This window comes from Carassius auratus, chromosome 47 (assembly GCF_003368295.1).
Source record: "Carassius auratus strain Wakin chromosome 47, ASM336829v1, whole genome shotgun sequence".
Lineage (NCBI taxonomy): Eukaryota > Metazoa > Chordata > Actinopteri > Cypriniformes > Cyprinidae > Carassius > Carassius auratus.
In genome coordinates, this window is record NC_039289.1 from 14,744,032 (window position 1) to 14,764,275 (window position 20,244).

Below are 20,244 nucleotides of genomic sequence, written 5' to 3' on the forward strand. Positions count from 1 at the left end.
TGGGTATATAAACTAATGTATTCGCTCGTATTCTGTACCCTGTAAATGTACGCGTACAAAATTAATTCGCTCTAACTATCATTGTTTAACACCCTTACATCTTTAAATATAATAATAATAATGTGTCAAATATGTTGTTCACTGAGATCAGTGATGTTGTTGCTCCATTTTCTCCCTCACGTCATGTTCTCTGCAAAAGATCCAGAGAGAATCGGTTCGACCGAATCGTCAGAGAGAACCGAGTCAAACGATCCATCCGCTCGCGACTCCGTGTAAACTTTGCATCATGGCGTCGGAGCACAGTGGCGAGTTGGCAAGCATGGAGAGCTCCAGCCGAAGCGCTCGAGTCGGCTTCTGCAGCGACAAGTACTCTCTGCTGGTCGTTGTGGGACAGCCCGGTCCGGCCGGGTTTGTGGATTTACTGGTGTCAGAGATTGACAGAGGTAAAGTCTTACTGTAGGACGATGATTGAGCGCGCTCTCGCCCATCACGCTCCGAGCTGACGTCACGAAGAGAATAACCGCGTGAAACAATGTAACAAATTAATTCGATAAATGACGACAGTCTCTTTTTGTCGCTCATGTGTCTAGAGCTTTATTATTATTATTATTATTATTGTTGTTATTATTAATATTATTATTATTGTTTGCACAGATATGTTTAAATATAAAGAATAAGAGCCATAGTTTTTTTAATTTAAAGTGTATATTACTAGTTTAGATGTATTTTAACTTTAAGTACTGTATTGCTTATAGTCAGACATTAAAGCCTGAGTGATGTTGATGAGTAGATGAGTTGTCGAATTACCATTGAAAGTCTCTTGAAAGCTGTCACATGGCAGGAATGTAACCAAATATCAACTCCAGAGAGTCACTTTTTTGTTCATGTGACCTTGGCCTCGTTTTCATTTTGTGAGCGGAGTAGGAACTGGAATGAGATGAATGCTCACAGAGGGCTCATGCACATATTAACTGTTGAGCAGGGCTCTCCGCTTCCAGGCAAGGCGTTAAACCAGATTAGGGTCATAAATCAGCACCAGAAGTTTGACTCTGAAGGTGGTCGGTGCCAGAGAGAGACGACAGAGTCTACCATCCGTGTCCGTTCAGAGCTTCGCCTCTGTTTGCAAAGAGAGATGTTTCCTGTAATCTCTGAGGTGTAAATGATGTTATTGTTTTTCAGTGTTTCATGGTTTTTCTGTGAATTGTTCCCGTAAAAAGTGTTCCTGTAGCTCAAGTGGTAGAGCATTGCGTTAACAAGCGCAATATTGGGGGTTTGATTCCTCGGGAACACATGATAGGTAAAAATTGATAGCCTAAATGCGCTATAAGTCGCTTTGGATGAAAGCGTCTGCTAAATGCATATAAATTTAATTACAATTCTGTGAGAGATTCTTGGCCCCTGGATCCCAAAGCACACAAACAGAGCCAGCCTGCTCAGCAGATCATCAATAATGCAGCTCACTTACTTCAGCATGGTTGAGCCCACGTGACTTCCCTGTTCAGACGGTCTAAACGCAATCCTCCAATCTGAACACTCCCTCTTATGAAAGAAAGATCAGCACATTCATATAGCAGCTGGTGTGCGTCACGGGCTTGTTTTCTCTGTTGAATGTCCCTGAAAAGTGAAGCAGCTCTTTTGCAGTTATATATAGCCAGTCTTGTGTTTGCAGACTGTCCTTCCTCATTGTGCTGGATGCTTCAAAGTTGTGTGTGGTTCATCTAATTGCCTGGTCTTCCACCCCTTGTCTTTTAGAGGGGGTTTAGAGACTTTTAGACCGTCAGACTTGAGACCAGGCTGGGTAGAGATGATTGTTTGTGTGCTGCTGGGATTACTGTAGTTATTTTTCTCTTATCATCCGCTTAATCATCGGTCTCTTCCTCTGTGGTTATACACAAGTGTCGTGTGACTGACACACACACATCCTCTTTGTGACTGTGGCCAGTGTTTCCTTCTCTTCCAGGTCAGACGCTGCAGCTTCCACCTCACTAGTCTGACAGGAAGAAGCTTTCTTCTTTAAATGCTGTCAGCAACTTTAAATAGGAAGGAATTCTTGTTGTTTTTCATTTTTTTCGGCTCTTGTCGATCCCTACTGAAAGTGTGACCACAATTGGTTTGTAAATCACGAAAACTGTCTGCACCACATTCCTTAAAACGCGTTCAGCTCCCGCACTTCTTTATCCTTCTGAAACACACCACAGTGTGCAAACGTAAGTGTGCAGCGTTTGTTCAACAGGCATGAATGACGACGTGTGTTGTGTGGCTTCTTGAGAAGCGCCCTACCAATATGCTAGCAACCACAGAAAAAAAAGCTACTTAGAAACATGATACTTTGTAAGTTGTTAAGTTGTAAAGATGCGCTCACGTTCACCATTGTTTGGCATATTCTCACAGCGAATTCCAGTTATTTCAGTAAGAATCCGTGCGATTGGGAATTTCACATTGATTGCGTAATATTTATCCACACAGAGTTGGTCAAAAGAATTCACCATGTTGACCAACAGAAAGCTGTTTGGTTTGAAAGTGCATGAGAACAGACCTTTTTTGGAAATAGTACTTGTCTTCCCAAGTAGCTACTAAGGGTACGTTTACGTGACAACAATTGTACTAGAAACAGAAATGGGTTTTATTCAAATTTCTTACAAAATTTGTGTACAGATGAGAACATTGTCTAAGCGATTCCCTAAAACAACTAAAAACGCTTTATTATTCATGTCAGGCCAGTAGGTGGCGATGTCACTATAGAGTAACACCATGCGCCTGCACACAAAGCTACAGAGTGAACCCGAAATATGCATGGTTCACGGGTTTAACAAATTCACGTTTTTATAGTCTACAAGGAGACGATAATGGTATAATTTTCAAAAACTCGCACTTTGAAACCCATTTAAACCCGTTAATTTAAAGCTAATTAGCTAATTTAAAGGGCAATATATTTGAACATATATTGGACTATAAATGTATGTAATAAATAGTATTAAACCGCTTTATTTTTTCTTTATTTTAATTTAATTTTTATTTACTATTTACTGTTGTTGTTGTTTTAAATAAAAGGACTTGAGGCAGACATCATTACGCTTGAACAGATAACTTAAATACTAAATACAACAATTAAACTAGAAAACACACAATGTATAAAATCACAACTTAAATATTTCAATGGGGAAATCATGTCATGATCAAATCATGAATTCATGTGATCTTCTAAAGTAAACTGAACTTGTGATTGCGACACCTGAGAGAGACATTCCATGAGACCGTGATCATTTCCTGAGCTTCCGTGGTTCACGTGTGTGTTTTGTCACACTATATCATTAGTCAGAGGCTTGTTACTCAGCTGCTCTACTACTGTCAAAGCATACTGCTGCCATCCACTACTGCTTAAAATCTCAGTTTGGGCTGTATACGAGGAAAAAATGCTTCCATTGCAGTAGTAGGGTTCTTTTAAAGTGAGTCAGAGGTAGAAAGAGGTCATCTTATTTTGGGGAAAAAAAGAAGCTTTTTCCAGTTTGCTGTTGAATTGAGTATAACTTCTCCTGCTCTCTCTCTCTTTATTTCTGTCCAGAGAGCAAGAACTCAAACCAAGTTTGACTCTGACCTCTTGCTTGGTTGTAAAATATGTATCTAAAGAAAAACTGTTCTTGATCTCATGTTTTCACAAAAACCCTGAAAGCTTCAGTTCACCTACGCATTTCTTTAACCAAAGACACAGCATAAACATCTGACCAGGTGGTTCATAAATGCAGTCAGTGTGTCTTGAAAGTGCACAAAGTCAGTTTGTTCAGTGGACAGTGATAATTGAGTTGTGCTTGTCATGACTGCAGTCTGACTGGAGCGGATTCATTTCTGTGTAGGTATTCGCTCCTGGGACATCGACTTGACCGCCTGCAATATAGACCAACAGCTGAAACTCTTTATTTCAAGACACTCGGCGTCCTTCTCTGAAGACCTCAAAGGTAAGAATCAAACAATCTATCAATCCTTTACCCTTGTCTGTTTTTTGCATTTTGTATTGGATTCATTAAAACTATTAGCCCAGAGTCTTATATGGAGGCTCTGAAGGGACATAGTGATGGGGAAGAATATGAGATGATGAAATTATAGTCCACGTTTTGTTTCATTAAGAAATGGTGAGTTTGCTAGCAAAACCTTTGCATTCTTTGAGAGTGAACACAAACGTCTCTTGAGTTAATGCAAAGGTTTTGCAAGCAGACGCAAAGTTTTTCAGAGGAACGTAAGGAAAGTTGTGCAAATTAATGCAAGTTTGTATTTTGTTTTTGGGTGGAAAGTCTTGCAGGGAAATGCAAAAGTTTAAAGTTAAAGCCTAAGTTTTGCAAGAGTGATATATAGAAATAATTCTAAATCTGATTTTAATGAATATAATTGTTCCTCACATAGTACTTTACTCTTGGTCGAGAGTCAAGGAGTTAATAAAGTTTGTGAAGAGTGATTCCATGTGTGCAGACTATATGCTGGCCTGAAACTTTATATCATGAATCAGCAAAGAAATGGGAAAACAAACATGTCCTTCATGGGAAAGGGAAAGTCCCTTCGGGTCAGTCTGCAGGCTGGAGCGGAGCAGAAAAGACCAACAGCTGATGGAGCAGCTGACGTTCTCCAGGCCTGAATCATCTTTACCACTTTATATTAAACCTGTGCTGTCCAGAGGAATCTTCTTTGGCCCTGAATCAGTTCTGTCAGAGGCGTGGAGATGTGATTGTGCATCAGTGATGTATTGATGCTGTGTGTGAGTGATCTTTGACTGACTTCACCAATGGAGACACCACTGAAATCTCTTACTTATTACTAATGCAATGAGGGTTAAATCAGCAGGGTTTTTTTTTTAGCATCCTTCTGCTGCCATCCTGGCTGTGAGTAATTAACTGCTGATTATTGTTTCAAAGTGGCTCTGTTCTGGCTAGATACTGTGTTGAGCTGGTTACAGTTAATGTGTTTATGCGGTTTAATGTTCAAAAACATATCATTTTCCACATAACGTACATTATTGTTTCTCATCTATACCCTCCTTTCTGAAACACATCGATTTTTGAAATATTTGGGTTGAAGTGTTCTGGATATAAAAGTGTAAATAATATTTAGTTAGTCTAAATTGAATGAAGGCCCAAATAAAGGCAAGAAGTCACGTTTTTCTGTGAAATTGTGAAATCTCAAGGCTGACCTGTGAAGCCTGATTCAGAACAATTGATTTCAAATTGAAAAATATTTGTTTTCAAAAGACTTTCGAGCTCAAAAATGACTGGATTTAATAATTCTGATGATTCTTTGATCAAGTGAACTCACTTTGTTCATAAGACAAAATGTAGTTCAAGGTGAAGATATTTTAGGAACACTGTACAATAAGATTCACTTTGTGGATGTTAGTAGATTTAGAAGCATTTATTAATCTAAATATGTTACTTTATAAATATAGTGTTGTTCATTGTTAATGCATTCATAATACAGTGCATTAACAAATGTTAATGTATCATTTATAATTATGGAAATAAATTGTTTTATAAAATGCAGAAAATAACATTAAACTAATATTAATAACACAGTTCATTATAACTAATGCATTAAAGGGTTAGTTCGCCCAAAAATGAAAATTATGTCATTAATAACTCACCTTTATGCTGTTCCAAACATGTAAGGCCTCCTTTTATCTTCGGAACACAGTTTAAGATATTTTAGATTTAGTCAGAGAGCTCTCAGTCCCTCCATTGAAGCTGTGTGTACGGTATACTGTCCATGTCCAGAAAGGTAAGAAAAACATCATCAAAGTAGTCCATGTGACATCAGAGGGTCAGTTAAAATTTGTTTTAGCATCGAAAATACGTTTTGGTCCAAAAATAGCAAAAACGACGACTTTATTCAGCATTGTCTTCTCTTCCGTGTCTGTGTGAGAGAGAGTTTAAAACAAAGCAGCTGGATTTCCGGTTCGTGAACGAATCATTCAGTTCACCAAATCGAGCTGAATTGTTTAAAACGGTTCGCATCTCTAATACGCATTAATCCACAAATGACTTAAGCTGTTAACTTTTTTAATGTGGCTGACACTCCCTCTGAGTTCAAACAAATCAATATCCCGGAGTAATTCATTTACTCAAACAGTACACTGACTGAACTGCTGTGAAGAGAGAACTGAAGATGAACACCTAGCCGAGCCAGATAACGAACAATAGACTGACTCGTTCTCGAGTCAAGAACCGTTTCTGTCAGACGCGTCCGATTCGTGAACCGAGGAGCTGATGATACTGTGCATGTGTGATTCAGCGTGAAGCAGACCGACACACAGAGCGTCTGAACTGAACTGATTCTTTTGGTGATTGATTCTGAACTGATTCTGTGCTAGTTTTATGAGCGCGGGTAAATCGAAGGCTTGAATCAAGGGCAATCATCGCCAATGACGCCATTACGTCGAGCGCAAAAGAACCGGTGAACCGTTTTCTTCAACCGGTTTACTGAATCGAACTGTCCGAAAGAACTACTGGTGATCCGAAAACCGATGCAACCGATTCTTCACTCGTGAAGGAGTCAGTCTATTGTTCGTTATCTGGCTCGGCTCTGTGTTCATCACAGCAGTTCAGTCAATGTACTGTTTGAGTACAAGAATTACTCCGGGATATTGGTTTGTTTGAACTCAGAGGGAGTGTCAGCCACATTATAAAAGTTAACATCTTAAGTCATTTGTGAATTAATGCATATTAGAGATGCGAACCGTTTAAAACGATTCAGTTTGATTTGGTGAACTGAATGATTCGTTCACGAACCGGAAATCCAGCTGCTTTTATTTGAACTCTCTCTCACAACAGACACGGAAGAGAAGACAATGCTGTATAAAGTCGTAGTTTTTGCTATTTTTGGACCAAAATGTATTTTCGATGCTTCAAAAAATTCCGACGGACCCTCTGATGTCACATGGACTATTTTGATGATGTTTTTCTTACCTTTCTGGACATGGACAGTATACCGTACACACAGCTTCAATGGAGGGACTGAGAGCTCTCGGACTAAATCTAAAATATCTTAAACTGTGTTCCGAAGATAAAAGGAGGCCTTACATAAGGGTGAGTTACTAATGACATAATTTTCATTTTTGGGCGAACTAACCCTTTAACTAATATCAGATATTTTAATTCCAAATGGTAGGGGGAAAAAAGTAGTTTTTAACCATGTTTCATTGTATATTACTATTTACTAAGTGTGCATTTAATTTGATAAAGAATGATAGTGAATATAATTCTAGCAGAATCGACCACAGAATGATAAAGTGTGATGTAAAATAAGACTGAGATGAGATTAGTTCATATCTCGTACCCTGTAACAGTGCTTGTGAAAGTCTTCCCCTCGAGCTCAAACCGTTCTTCATGAGCGTCCCGTCATAGACCAGGACAACACTGCCTTTCACTGCTGCACTCATGTTTCTGTGTGTTGTTTAAGAATTGATGTGTGTGCTTTTTCAATCAGAGGGAGCTCAAACTGTCAGTGTTTGATTTGCTGTGTACAATGAAGGCACTGTGCTGAAGCAGCAGGATCAGTGATGATTGGGGAAAAGTTCAAAAAGCTATCAGCTTTGCACACAGGGAAACATGGAAATCAACCATAAAATTTACGCAAATTGTATATGTGACATTTACAATATAACGCAGAATGTCATGACATTTTGACAGTTTTTGAATTTATAAATCAAAAGGTATGTACATTTGAGAGTCATATGGATTAGTTGGATATTGAAAAATGCTTAAAAGACTTAAAAACTTCATATATATAAAGACACTCAATGGTCTTCACGTCAAAATAAAAGTTTGGTTTAACTTGAAGAAATCATGACAGAGATATTACTACTACAAAGCAGAATGTACTTTTCAAAATAATTATAATGCAATTATTCTTTTTTTTTTATTTTTTTATGGACTACCATAAAGCTTTTCTTCCATGTTTTAATTTCAACATAACCTCTGTTGTCCAGCACTTTGTTAAATAATAAAAGGAATCGTTCATTTTTTCACTTGGTTAGATTTTAAAATATTAATTAATTTGATAATGTTTTAAGCCTTAATTTAATTACTATAAGTATTTCAGAATGTAAAAGTTTATAAATGAAAAATAAATTCATAGGGCCTTATCGTTGTAGAAAAATAATTGTTAAACTGATATATTATGCATTCAACTGATTAGACATGATTTTTGGTTTACTGCATTTTTTTACTAAAATTGTACAATTAAGCCATTAGATCGTAATCTATTAAAATGTAAATAGAAAAAAATACAATTTGGTTGAGGAAAATCAAATGAAAAATAAAAAGAAAAGATTCAAAGGGCCCTACCACCATCACGACCGTGTCTAGTCTTTACACCGTCACTGTGCCTGTCTTTAACCCCAGCTCTCTTGCCATCTGTGGATCCGTGTTTTCATGTAGGCTTGTTTTCTGCTGAATGTGACAGGTATAGTGACCCAGTCCTTTCCAGGCTGACTAATCCTGACTAATCTTTGAGCAGCTGTTCAGGAATGTCAGGAGCAGATCGCTCTGATCACACTGATGCTGTCCGTTTGACAGATGATGGAGTCTGTGTACGTTTTGTGAGTAGTGAGCTTTTTTTGCTCAAGCTCCAAAGATGGTAAATGTATCCATCTTAAACTAGTGAAAAGATCCATCTCTGTTCCAGCACACCTGAAGCAGCCTTTAACTGAACTCTCGTCCAGTTTGAAAAGGCTGCCATTATATAATTCCATTTGGTGTAGTTTGACAACATTCTGGGCCTTGTTTTTTTCCATTTTGTGCAAAATCTGACAAATAAAAATGGAATTAGTTGTAGAATGTTACATTTCACAGATTTTTGAAATTCCTTTGAAGTGAGATGCTCATTTAACCTGTCAAATACACACAAACTCACAGGGCTTTAGAAATAAATAGGTATTAAAATCTTTAATTTTTCATTTTAAATCTTTAAAATAAAAGGTCAAATTCAAGAACAATAGAACATAATAGTAATATAATAATATGTATTTTTGGTAAAATTTATGTTATTAATTCACTTTAATTGACACTCTTTTTGACTAAGCATAAATATACAATAACCGGAAATCTTAATGGAACTTGTGAAAAATTAAACTGATTTCTTGTGTCTTTTTTTATTTTGCAAATTTGTTTGTTTGGACAGTCCATTAAAAGAGCACTATTAAGGGATGATAATTTTTGTATGTCGTTGTTGAGTTGATATTTGTTTAGAAAAGAAAAAAAAAGAAAAAAAAACAAGTATGTTGATTCTGTGTGTAGTTTTAGTTTTAGTGATATACATGTTTAGGTGTAATGCTGTCAAGCAAATTGAGATCTGCTTTTGTGCAAGAAAGAAGCATATCAATATCCCTCTTCATATAGTTGCAGTGTAATTAGATAGTTTTGCTAGTAACCCATAGTTTTAGTTGAACTACTGCCAAGGTAGAGATTCAGCTGAATATCCCAGCGCTTCCCAGAGCAGGCTGTGATCTGTTTGTCAGAGCAGCTGGTCCCAGCAGAATGTCCTGAACGCTGCAGATACTGCAGATCAGATTAAACCCCTCGCCCCTATTTACACTAATGGCAGAGAACAGGACCAGCCGGGTGCGTGTTTGTACAAGAGCCTGCAATACATTTGACAGTGTCCCATACACAACATGAATAGTGCACTGTTATTCCCATATGTTTCTGTAATGGTTCTCATGTATCTGTTCTGAAGAGCTGTTGCTGGTCCAGATGTGATGGTCTGTGCTTCAGTTGTCTGTAATGGCTGGTAGAGAAAGGGCTTCCACACACATAATTACTGCTCGATAAGATCAGAGTCATGGTGGAGGGACGCAGGAAAGCTTCATTGGAGTGGTATTATGCTGGTGGTACACAACAAAAGTGCTGAGATTCGATTTCTGCAGGTTCTGTTTTCATGGCATTGTTTTCTAGCTGAATTGTATTTGCTTTGGCACTATGCACCAGTGGAGCTCAGTTGAGATCCAGCCGTAGAGGCTGAAGCAGGCGTTGGGTCAACGGCCTCTGAGGCAACTCCGCCATGTCCTCCCAAGTGTCCAGAGAAGTGTCCAGATCCGCCAATGCTCCCCGAGTCCCCAGATCCGCCAATGCCCCCCAAGTCACCAGATCCACCTCCAGGGTCATCCTCAACTCCACCCTGTTCCTGTCCTGCACCAACTTCCAGGGCGCCCACCCCCATTCCCAGGTGTTACGGCTCTGGACGAGCCTTCCGGGAGGGGGCAGAAATGTCACAGTCATATACTCCCGTTCTCTTGTTCCTTTAGTTTTTCTTATTTGGTCATTTAACTTTTCTTTTTTAGTTAATTGATTACTACCCACCTGTTTCTGTTCTTCTAATTACTTTTCTTGTGTTTATAAACACTGTCTGTTAAGTTTTTGTTGTCATTCCTTAAAGTATTGTAGCGTAAAGTAAAGCTAAGTTATGTATGTGTTTGTTCTTGGCCCTTGTTATCATTTAAACCTACTTCTTTTGGAATTTTCGTCTGGCACCCTTCATTTGACAACACCAGCCGTTATACTTAGTTTGTGGAGAGTTTCTCCACATGGTATTTTACCACCGTAAATCTTGTCTTTTCATCGAAAATGTAATCAAAATATGTAGAATTTTAGATGTTCTTAAGACTGTGGTACTAGCTACGATATGGTTTTCTGTACTGCTTTGTGTTTCTTTGATTCTTAAAATAGTTAGTGTCATATCCTGTATGAACAGATGCATATATGTTGTCTGGTTAATGTGACTATTATTGCTTTTGTGTCCTTTAACGTTTAATTTAAAGGTCCCACTGCCATAATCTGTACAGCTTCGCTCTAATATGTTAGTCTGTAGCCCTACATATTGTTTCTCAACTTATCTGTGACTACTAGAGACTGTAAAGATGTTGTCATAGAGCTGCGCCTGCATACAGGAAGGAAAGCGATGCTTCCTACCATGTGTTTTCAACTAGTCATGGTGCAGAGAAGAGCTAGAATTATCTGCAGTTCACGTTTACTCATTGTTTGTGGAAAAGACAGGAACAATGTCATGCAGCCAAAAATCCATTTTGTTACCTCTGTACTTCCTAATCAACTGCATATAAATACAATTGTTTTCATCATTGATGATTGTTTGAGGAAGTAAAATAAAACCTTTTTACTATAGCAATATACCATTACCCACATGATGCAGCATACTGCGATTCATAAATGCTGGCTGGCGTTGTGGTCCTTGCACCATTCGGGCCATTAACTTCAGGTTCTATAGTATGCTCCATATATCCAGTAAATGGTACATAACTTCACAGCAGGCATCATTGTGAACACAAACTCTGTCCTTGCTGCATGTGTATGTTGAATTTCTATGTTTGCATCTTTTGTTTGATTTGTTGCATTTTGCACCTTTAATTGAAAGGCACATTAGAAAGTGAGCATGAAAATCAAATGTGCGGGGGGGGGGGGTGTTTCCTGTTTGCTGCCATGTTTGTTCTCTACCCACTGTATGCAGCTTTTACATACTAAAACTTAAAATAATAACTGTTTAAGGTCATACACACACTTTTTAATAGACCACACTCTATGTCCCTATCCACAGGACAGAAGACCCTGCAGCACAGTGGGGATGTGCTTGAGACCAAAGTGATAGTCAACCCATCTCATGATTTGGTTTGTTCAGAGGTGAGTGTTGAAGTGCTTTGTGTAGTTTGCAGTTTACATTTATGCATTGAGCAGACAACTTTTTGAATTCCTATTATGAATGGAATTTGCCTGTGAAATTTCACAGAGCAACGGTAAATTGTTACTGCACCTTTAGACTAGTTTTGCAAATTGGAAGACTAGAAAGGATTCACAAGTATTATAGTTTTATGTTAAGAAATTAAGCCTTATCAGAGCTTAAAATATTTATAAAGTTAATTAAAAAATGTTTTTTGTTTTCACATTTTCCCTTTGTCTTGCCCCGTTTTAGTTTGCACTCTTCTAAACGATGTTTTAAACTATGTTTTGCTTAGCTTTTCTTGCACCCAACCCTAAATCAAAGTGAAATTAACATTTGCGTTTATGATGTAATTTCTATACCTTGATTCCCTTTTGTTTAAACTGTTAAATATTGGTTTTGCTGTATGATTACACACACATGCAGTTCCTTCACTGTTCTCTGCCCACTGCAGTTCTTCTCTAATAAATGTATGAAAGCTATTTGACTGGTATTTACTCAGCGTTAGACCGTGTAAATACAGGAAAATGTTGACACATTCCTTGAAGTACCTTGCTCGGTTATATTTGCTCTTGATATTTATTCGCTGTCCAGAGCAGCAACCAAGTGTTCTCTTTTAAATGTTCTTAAAATGTTGTTTTGTATCTCAATTTGTGTTCTAAATACTGTTTGTACAGTTTATTATGAGCTATCTTACAAAATTTAACTGAAAAAGTCAATGAACATTTCAATGCTCATCTTTATTTTTATAGGTTCGTCGTCTCATTTCCGATACGTCTCTTCACAAGCTGCTAATTCTTGCTGGCCGATGTGTTGAAGACATTGGAGACCTTGTGTTACAAATAGGGTCTTTTTCATTAAATGACTTTATCCACATATTTACAGATGAAGAGGTCAGTCAAACATGTCAAACAAGTTGGTTATTTTGTAATTTTACTATTTAAATAGTCAAAAACAGCTTATTTATATTAATATTCTAATGTAATTGTTTTGTTCTCAAAACAGATTGGAGATCTTCTCACCTCTGCAGACCCTTCTCAGAAAGCCAGCCTAACTCTGATCTGCCCCGAATCTGGGATGTGGAAATGTTCTCAGTTAGAAAAACATAATTTGCAAGATTATATTGAAATTAAAACCAACCCTCCGTTAGTGCTCCCAGAAATGGAGGGCCTTCAGGAGTTTACAGAGTATTTGTCAGAGTCTCTTGAACCTCAGCTGCCTTTTGACTTGCTTGAGGCACCTAGTACAGTTGGCTTCCTAAAACTGTCCCGTCCCTGCTGCTATGTGTTTCCTGGAGGAAGAGGTGGCTGTGCCTTCTTTGCTGTGAATGGTTTCAATGTCTTAGTCAATGGGGGGTCTGATACTCGGTCTTGTTTTTGGAAACTGGTGAGACATCTAGACCGAGTGGACTCAGTATTGCTCACCCATGTCGGTGTGGATAATCTACCTGGTATAAACAGCCTACTTCACAGAAAAGTGGCTGAACAACAAGAAGAGGAGTCCGCTGGATCACAGAGCAATGAAGACTGGCAGAGGAATCGGATATCTCCTGAAATAGGGGTTGTATTTTTCAATGCTTCACAAAGACTTAAAACATTACAGAGTGACTCCAGGGTCCTTCGAAATTTTGATCAGGGTTCCCTAACATTACAACATTTAGAAAGCTTGTCAATTTTTCCAAAACGGCTCAGTCGCTCTGCTGGGCCAGCTGTCGAGCCGGTAACTCTTTTCCAGAAGATGGGTGTAGGTCGACTAGATCTTTATGTACTCAATCCAGTCAAAGGTAGCAAAGAACTAGAGGCTTTCCTGCAGACTTGGCCTGCTGGCACTCAGAATATAAAGACCTCAGAAATCCCTCTAGAGTGTATGGTGTCCATTTGTGCACTGTTGGTATGGCATCCAGCTAATCCTCAAGAAAAGATCATTCGTGTTCTGTTTCCTGGGTGCACACCAGAATCCAAGATCTTCGAGGGTTTGGGGACATTAAAGCATCTAGAGTTCCTCAAACACCCGGTAGTTAGTTTGAAAGACCTTGAGGCATCAAAACTGGATAAACAGCCAAAGCGTGCTGAGAGCAAGGAAAGCCTTAAGAGTATTTCCAAAGAGTCTCGATCTGGTAGTGCTTCACTCAAAGACAAGGTAAGCAAAGTAGATTTGAAAAGGCAAGACACTAAGACAAAGATTAAACCCACTAATGACACGGTTTCAAAAGAAGGGAAAGAGGGTGAGGAAAAAGCAAAGCCAAAAGATGATGGGAAAGAAAGAACTTCTAAGCCTGAAAAGCAAGTGGCTAAGAAAGAACCTGCTAAAGATGAGAAAAAGGAAGTTAGGAAGAAAGAGGAAAGGCCACCATCAAGTATAGCGAAGAAAGATGAGAATGTAGAGAAAAAGAAAGAACCCTTGAAAAAAGATCTTGGTGCAAAGCCCAAGAAAGATATTAAACCTGATTTGAAAAAGGAGATTAAGAAAGAGGTCAAACCAGAAGACAAAAAAACTACCAAAACTCTTGGCAAGGATGTTAAGAAAGCCACTGGAAATTTGCCAGGCAATGTAGAGGCAAGAAAGACAGTTGGCAAGATTGGCTCACTAAAGAAAGATTTGATGCTCCCTAAAAAGGATCCTTTGACCAAAGGGAAGCCAAAGCCAGACAAAAAGGAGCCTGACAAACCCTCAAGTGCAGTCCAGTCAAAGACCTCTACATCTGAGGACATTACTGCCCAGTTGGAAAAGTTGGGGATGGAGAATGAACATGGGCCATTGGAGGATGTTGAAGGCAACCATGTGAGCTCAAGAACACAATGTACCTCTGAGAACAATGACAAGCAGGTGAATGACTCTACAACAGGTACTGATGAAAGTCCAGAGAAGTTTCGCAGTATGGATGAGGCCCCTGGCTCAAACAGTGGTATTGGACTTCCCTCCCCACTTGCAAAGTCTCTTAAGAGTGAGAAAAGTGTTAATTTTGATATGACACCAACGGAGCTTGATGGATGCCTCAAAGACAATGTCTGTACAAGCTCGGATGAAAAAACCCTTGAGTTATTTTCCCCCACAGACTCTGGGAAGAACAGTTCAGGCCATTACCCACAATCCCCTGACAATTCTTCTCGAGTCTCTGGAGAAGATTGCAAGTTAGGTCTCAGGAGCTGCAAAAACTCAATGCCAATTTGTTCAAGAAGCAATATAGAAAACGGCTCCATATCATCACAAGATAGACAATCAAGCTTTCTCTCCTCAATTTCTCTTAAAGACACTCCCAGTATCACTTCCTTTCCTGCAGAAGTTGGCTCTCCACATTCCACTGAATTAGATGATTCATTATCGGTTTCCTTCGAACAAGTGCCTGCTTGTCCTTCACAGGATGTGTTGGGCAGCTTGGCATACACTAATGGGCATTTAGCAGACCGTGACCCCAAAACAGATATGTCTTTACCTTTAAAAACATCTCATAATAGTCACCACGCATATGATGAATCAGAGAATCACCTCTTTGGACCACAGATTGACATCCTTCCACATGATGTTGATCTATGTCTGGTTTCTCCCTGTGAGTTTAAACATTCCAAATCTCCAGAGGACCAACAGGGGCTCTCTTCGGAGGTTGCTGCCCCAAGTCCTGACCACTCTCCTGAGCCAGTTAGACAGCCCTACCAGTGCAGTAGTAGCGGTCATCAGTCTCTGGAAGGTCAGGAGACGACGTCCTCTGTCAGTGTCTCTCTCATCTCGGTTTCTGATTCTGATGTGCCACCAGCCACTGAAGAGTGTCCCTCCATTACTGAGGACTTGGACTCTGATGAGGACCCTAGTGACATCTTTCCACCACACCATCCTCATGACCATCCTAGCAGTCATTCGGTACACCACAATTCCCAGCGTGTCTCTGAAGATCCTCCACCTGCCCCAATGAAGGATTTACCACCACTGCCACCGCAACCTGGTGCCTGCATGGCTGACCCAGAGGCTGATGGTCAGGGTAGCTCTTCCAAGAATGTAATATCAAAGACCAAAAAAACAGCAACTGTGTCCACAAAGACTTCATCTGCAAACATTGTAACACAGGGTGGAAAGACAAAGACTGGTGCTCAGGTGTCCGCCAGTGGAACTATTCGACCAACATCCAGTCTGGACACCAGACCTGCATCCCGCAATGCTGTTAGCGGATCTAGACTAGTGCCTTCAAAGTCCTCATCCAGTAAGTGCTCATTGTTCTTTTTTTTCAGAAAAATAAACATTTTACATTTGTCAGGGATTGGTCAGGATATTCGATAGGCTTTATCAGTGACGATAAATCAAAGGGCGTGAATTTAAAGGCATGACTTCTCTTAGAGGATTTTAGAATGCTAACTTTAATATTTGTGTTCTCTAATAGGTTGCATCTCTAAAGCTACGTCAATTTTCATCCGACTGTTTGTGTATCCACTTGGATTCTAATCTAAATGACTGGCTGTGCTCACTGTGTATCACAACTGTTCAGATTTGATTTTTTGTGTCTTGTGATGCTCTTTTGTTTAACAAAATATCTGCATTGGTTTTAATGGCAATGATTGTGGATTGGTATGCCTATGGTAAAAAATAGAAAAACGGCAACAGGGCTTGCGATACAGATTTTGTCTTACATTATCACATTATTGCACTGGATTATTATGTCTTGAGGCATCGGGAGAAATGTACGTAGGTGGAATTTGCTGCTTTATTCAAATAAGTGTGTAGATCATAATTTGTAATTTTTCCAAACCACAAAACCTTATTGCTGCAAGGACATTCAGCATGTTTAAAAAAAAAAAAAGGCATTTGATGTGTTTACATTTTAAATTGCATTAAAAAGTGAAAAAGCCATAAAAGCTATGCAAACTTCGATGAGCACAAATCTGACTGAATTAGATTTCCAGAAATGTGATTTTGAATAGTATTTCAAACCACATATGAATGTAGCTTAAAATTGATTTGTAAAAATGGGAATTTCAGGTTGTTGTTGTTGTTTCTTTGCCATTCACATTTGCTTAATATGATTGGATTCCAATCGTATATGCACAAAAATTGGAACTGGACTTACAGTCTGTACAAGTCCCAAATTGGTAACACTTTATAATAACTGCACACTATTAATCATTAATTAAGCATTAGTAAACAGATAATTCATAATTTATAAAGCATTAATTGACAGTAATAATCAGTTTATAAATACAGATATAAATGCTTTATTCTTGATTTAAAAGCATATCTATAATGTGTAATTTCATACTTTATTCATGATCAATTTATCATTTCTCAATGAAGTATAGCATTATTTACAAACCAGTTATTTAGGAGTTGCCAGTGATTCATAAGATCACAAGAAATGTAGTAAATTCAGGTAGTTATAAAGCATTTAGTAGTGGTCAGTTAACTATTTATGTAAGTTCATCTAAAGTGAGGACTAGTTATGCCTTGTAAAGCATTTATTAAGGATATTTAAAGGCTCAGTTATCTTCTAAACAAAAAACAGAAACAAACATAACACCGTGATACAGAACATAGAAATATTAACAGCCTTTAAATCTCATTTGTAAAAGCTTTACAAGGCATAAATAGTCCTCACTTTAGATGAGCTCACAAAAATAGTTAACTAACAACTACATATGTTTTATAACTACCTGAATTACAGTAGAAATACATGTTAATAAACCATTTATTAACACTACAAGTAACTATTACTATATGTCTGAATAAAAAGATGTATGCATGCACATTTAAATAGTTTATTAATCATTTACTTACAATTTCTAAGTGATCTTATGAACCACTGACAACTCCTTAATAACTGGTGTGTAAATAATGCTATACTTAATTTAGAAATGATAAATTTAATGATTTATAAATAATGAATTAATGAAGTTTCCTAATGCTTAACGAATGATTAATAGCATGCAGTTATTATAAAGTGTTACCCATCTTGGGTAACGCATCAATGATTGCCTTCTGGAATTATTTTCAAGAAAATCAGTCTGATCAATTTAAACCAGTGGCCTGAGCCCCGGGAATATATTCTCCATTTGTAACTCTGGTGTTTATTGAATCTTTACAGTTCTAAACCTTGAATCAAATAAACCAGCTACACATAAATAACAGCGTTACATTTCATGAAGTGTTCAAAAACAGAAAAACTGAGGTCCAAAGCTTTTCATTTAAATAGAAATATATGAATATAGAGGGAGGGAGACCAGTGAATGTGCTTTTGAAGTCCAAATCTGCATAATGTTACTGCTTCCCTTTGCAGGTTCTGTCAGTGCAAATTCAAGTTCAGTACCCATCTATTTGGACTTGGCATATTTGCCCTCTGGCTCAGCAGCTTCCACTGTCGATGTGGAGTTTTTCCGGCGCCTCCGTTCGTCCTGCTATATAATTAGTGGAGATGAGCCGCACAAGGAAACAGTCATGAGGTCTATTCTCAACTCTCTTCTAGAGGGCAAAGCATCCTGGCCAGATGTGCAGGTAAACCGATGTTTTATTTAAACATCACCTTTTCCAATCTCAGGGCGCTTTACATAAGGTGTACAACAGCAGAACATAACAGTAGTACACGCCCAATGCACAACCTTCTGCGAGAGTTTTAAAGGAATAGTTCACCCCTAAATGAAAGTTCTGGTCATCTCATCATGTCAGCTCCCTGCACAGCTCGACCGTTGTTTAATAGCTTCTCTATTCACCTGCAGGTGACTTTGATCCCCACCTTTGATTCGCTGACTATGCACAGCTGGTACCAGGAGACCCACGAGCGACAGAGAGATCTAGCGATCACGGTACTTGGGAGCAACAGCACCGTAGCCATGCAGGACGAGACCTTCCCAGCATGCAAAGTGGAGTTTTAAAGACACCTGAAGAACCACACCTCTGCCTGTCACTAGAGCACTTCTGTTCACTCTCACAACATTGTCTCTCATTTTCTTCACACATTTTTACCTTGAGCAGCAGAATGAAGCATGTCAGATGAATTGATCAGGACCATCTGTAATGTTAACTTCTTCGCTAGCTGCTTATTAAAATGTGGTGGATTCTGTGTGAACAGGGTTGACAGTGTTGCCATTTTTTCTTTTTTTATGCCTATTTTTAGCAGTTTTAACTTTTGTCCGTGTTATTTTATTCGTTGCATTTTTGTTGATTATCTAGCATGTCTCAACTGAACGATTTACCATACTTCATGGTCCTACACACACATTTTGCACAGTTTAGAAAACCATGGCAGAATAAAGATAGACATCTGGGTTACACTTGATGTCTGTATTCCAGTGTTTCACTGTACAGATCCTGCACTAAATCATGAAGTGTTTTTCTTTCTTTCCTTTCACCTTCAGCAAGTTTGTTTTCTTTTAGGGTGAAAATTAAGGCAATTAAAGTGTAATGTTTTGTTTGCCAGAACTGAACCACCTTTGTCAATAAATGAGCAGAAACTGAGCTATAGCAGCTAGATAAACACTTCATTAGATTTTCAGATTAAAACATACAGCGGAAAGTGTGGTTTCAAAATGTAAGCATGGTCAGATTATTTTAGTGCATCAAATGACTTCTGTGAACACTATGTAGCAAAGTGAGTACTTTTGTGAAAATATATATAGTAAAAGCCAAGACAACAATTTGATTTTGCATTTATTGAGAGTGGAGAATATTAGTCTATGCCTTTGTGTGTGTGTGTGTGTGTGTCTCATTTACTTGGCCTATATGTGTACAAAGCTGAATGCCTTTTTGTTCTTGCCATCATTGACAAACACTAAAGCAGACTGTTGTTCATGACAATTAATTTGAGTTATGAATACTTTGTTGATCACCTTGCTTTTCAGATTTTTATTGAATGTCATGAGACAAGCTCAACCAATGTGTACATTGTCACAGCAGTGGCTGCTATACTTAATAATAAACTGTTGAATTGTGATTAGGTGGAGATATTTCCATAAAAACATTTTCTTATTTGTTCGGACCGTAAAAAAAAAAAAAAAAAAAAAAAGTTAATGGAACAGTTCAAGCTTTACCTTTTCATAATTGCACTTTTATTTTATTTATATATATATATATATATATATATATATATATATATATATATATATATATATATATATATATATATATATTATTATTTTTATTTTTTCCTGAGCCTATATTTGTTTTTGTTTTTTCTGAGGTACAAGTACTGTTTCAGTGTTTTTTTTTTTTTTTTTTTTTTTACATTTTCCTTAGGAGAAGCAAGCAAAAAAACAAGCTTATGTTTCAGTACTGTATTCCAAAATGTAAGCATATTTTCTAATGTTAAATAAAATTGATAAATTAAGAATGACAGTACAGTTGTGTTGTTGTTGTCTTTCTGCAGTGATGTAAGTACTCTGAAAATGCTCAAGAAAACTGCACATTTCAAGGTCTGTGTTCATTTGTATGATGCCTAAAACCATATAGATGTGAGAAAAAGAATAATAATTTGGTTAGAATCTTTTTTTAAACCCAGATAAAGACCTAAGTGAAAAGATATTTATCAAAGACCAGAAATGTGTTAGTGCAAGTTGAGGTTTCAAG

General features: G+C 37.9%; 1 protein-coding gene across 1 annotated transcript; it reads left to right on the plus strand.

Annotated features, from left to right (window-relative positions):
• The first annotated feature begins 244 nt into the window (after positions 1-244).
• Positions 245-19,684, plus strand: LOC113065199 (microtubule-associated protein 1B-like). Its single transcript, XM_026236452.1, has 7 exons — positions 245-443; positions 3,852-3,953; positions 11,587-11,669; positions 12,459-12,599; positions 12,712-15,898; positions 17,963-18,177; positions 18,399-19,684. The coding sequence occupies exons 1-7, from the start codon at positions 287-289 to the stop codon at positions 18,552-18,554; spliced, it is 4,041 nt and encodes a 1,346-aa protein (XP_026092237.1). The 5' UTR covers positions 245-286; the 3' UTR covers positions 18,555-19,684.
• Positions 19,685-20,244: the final 560 nt, after the last annotated feature.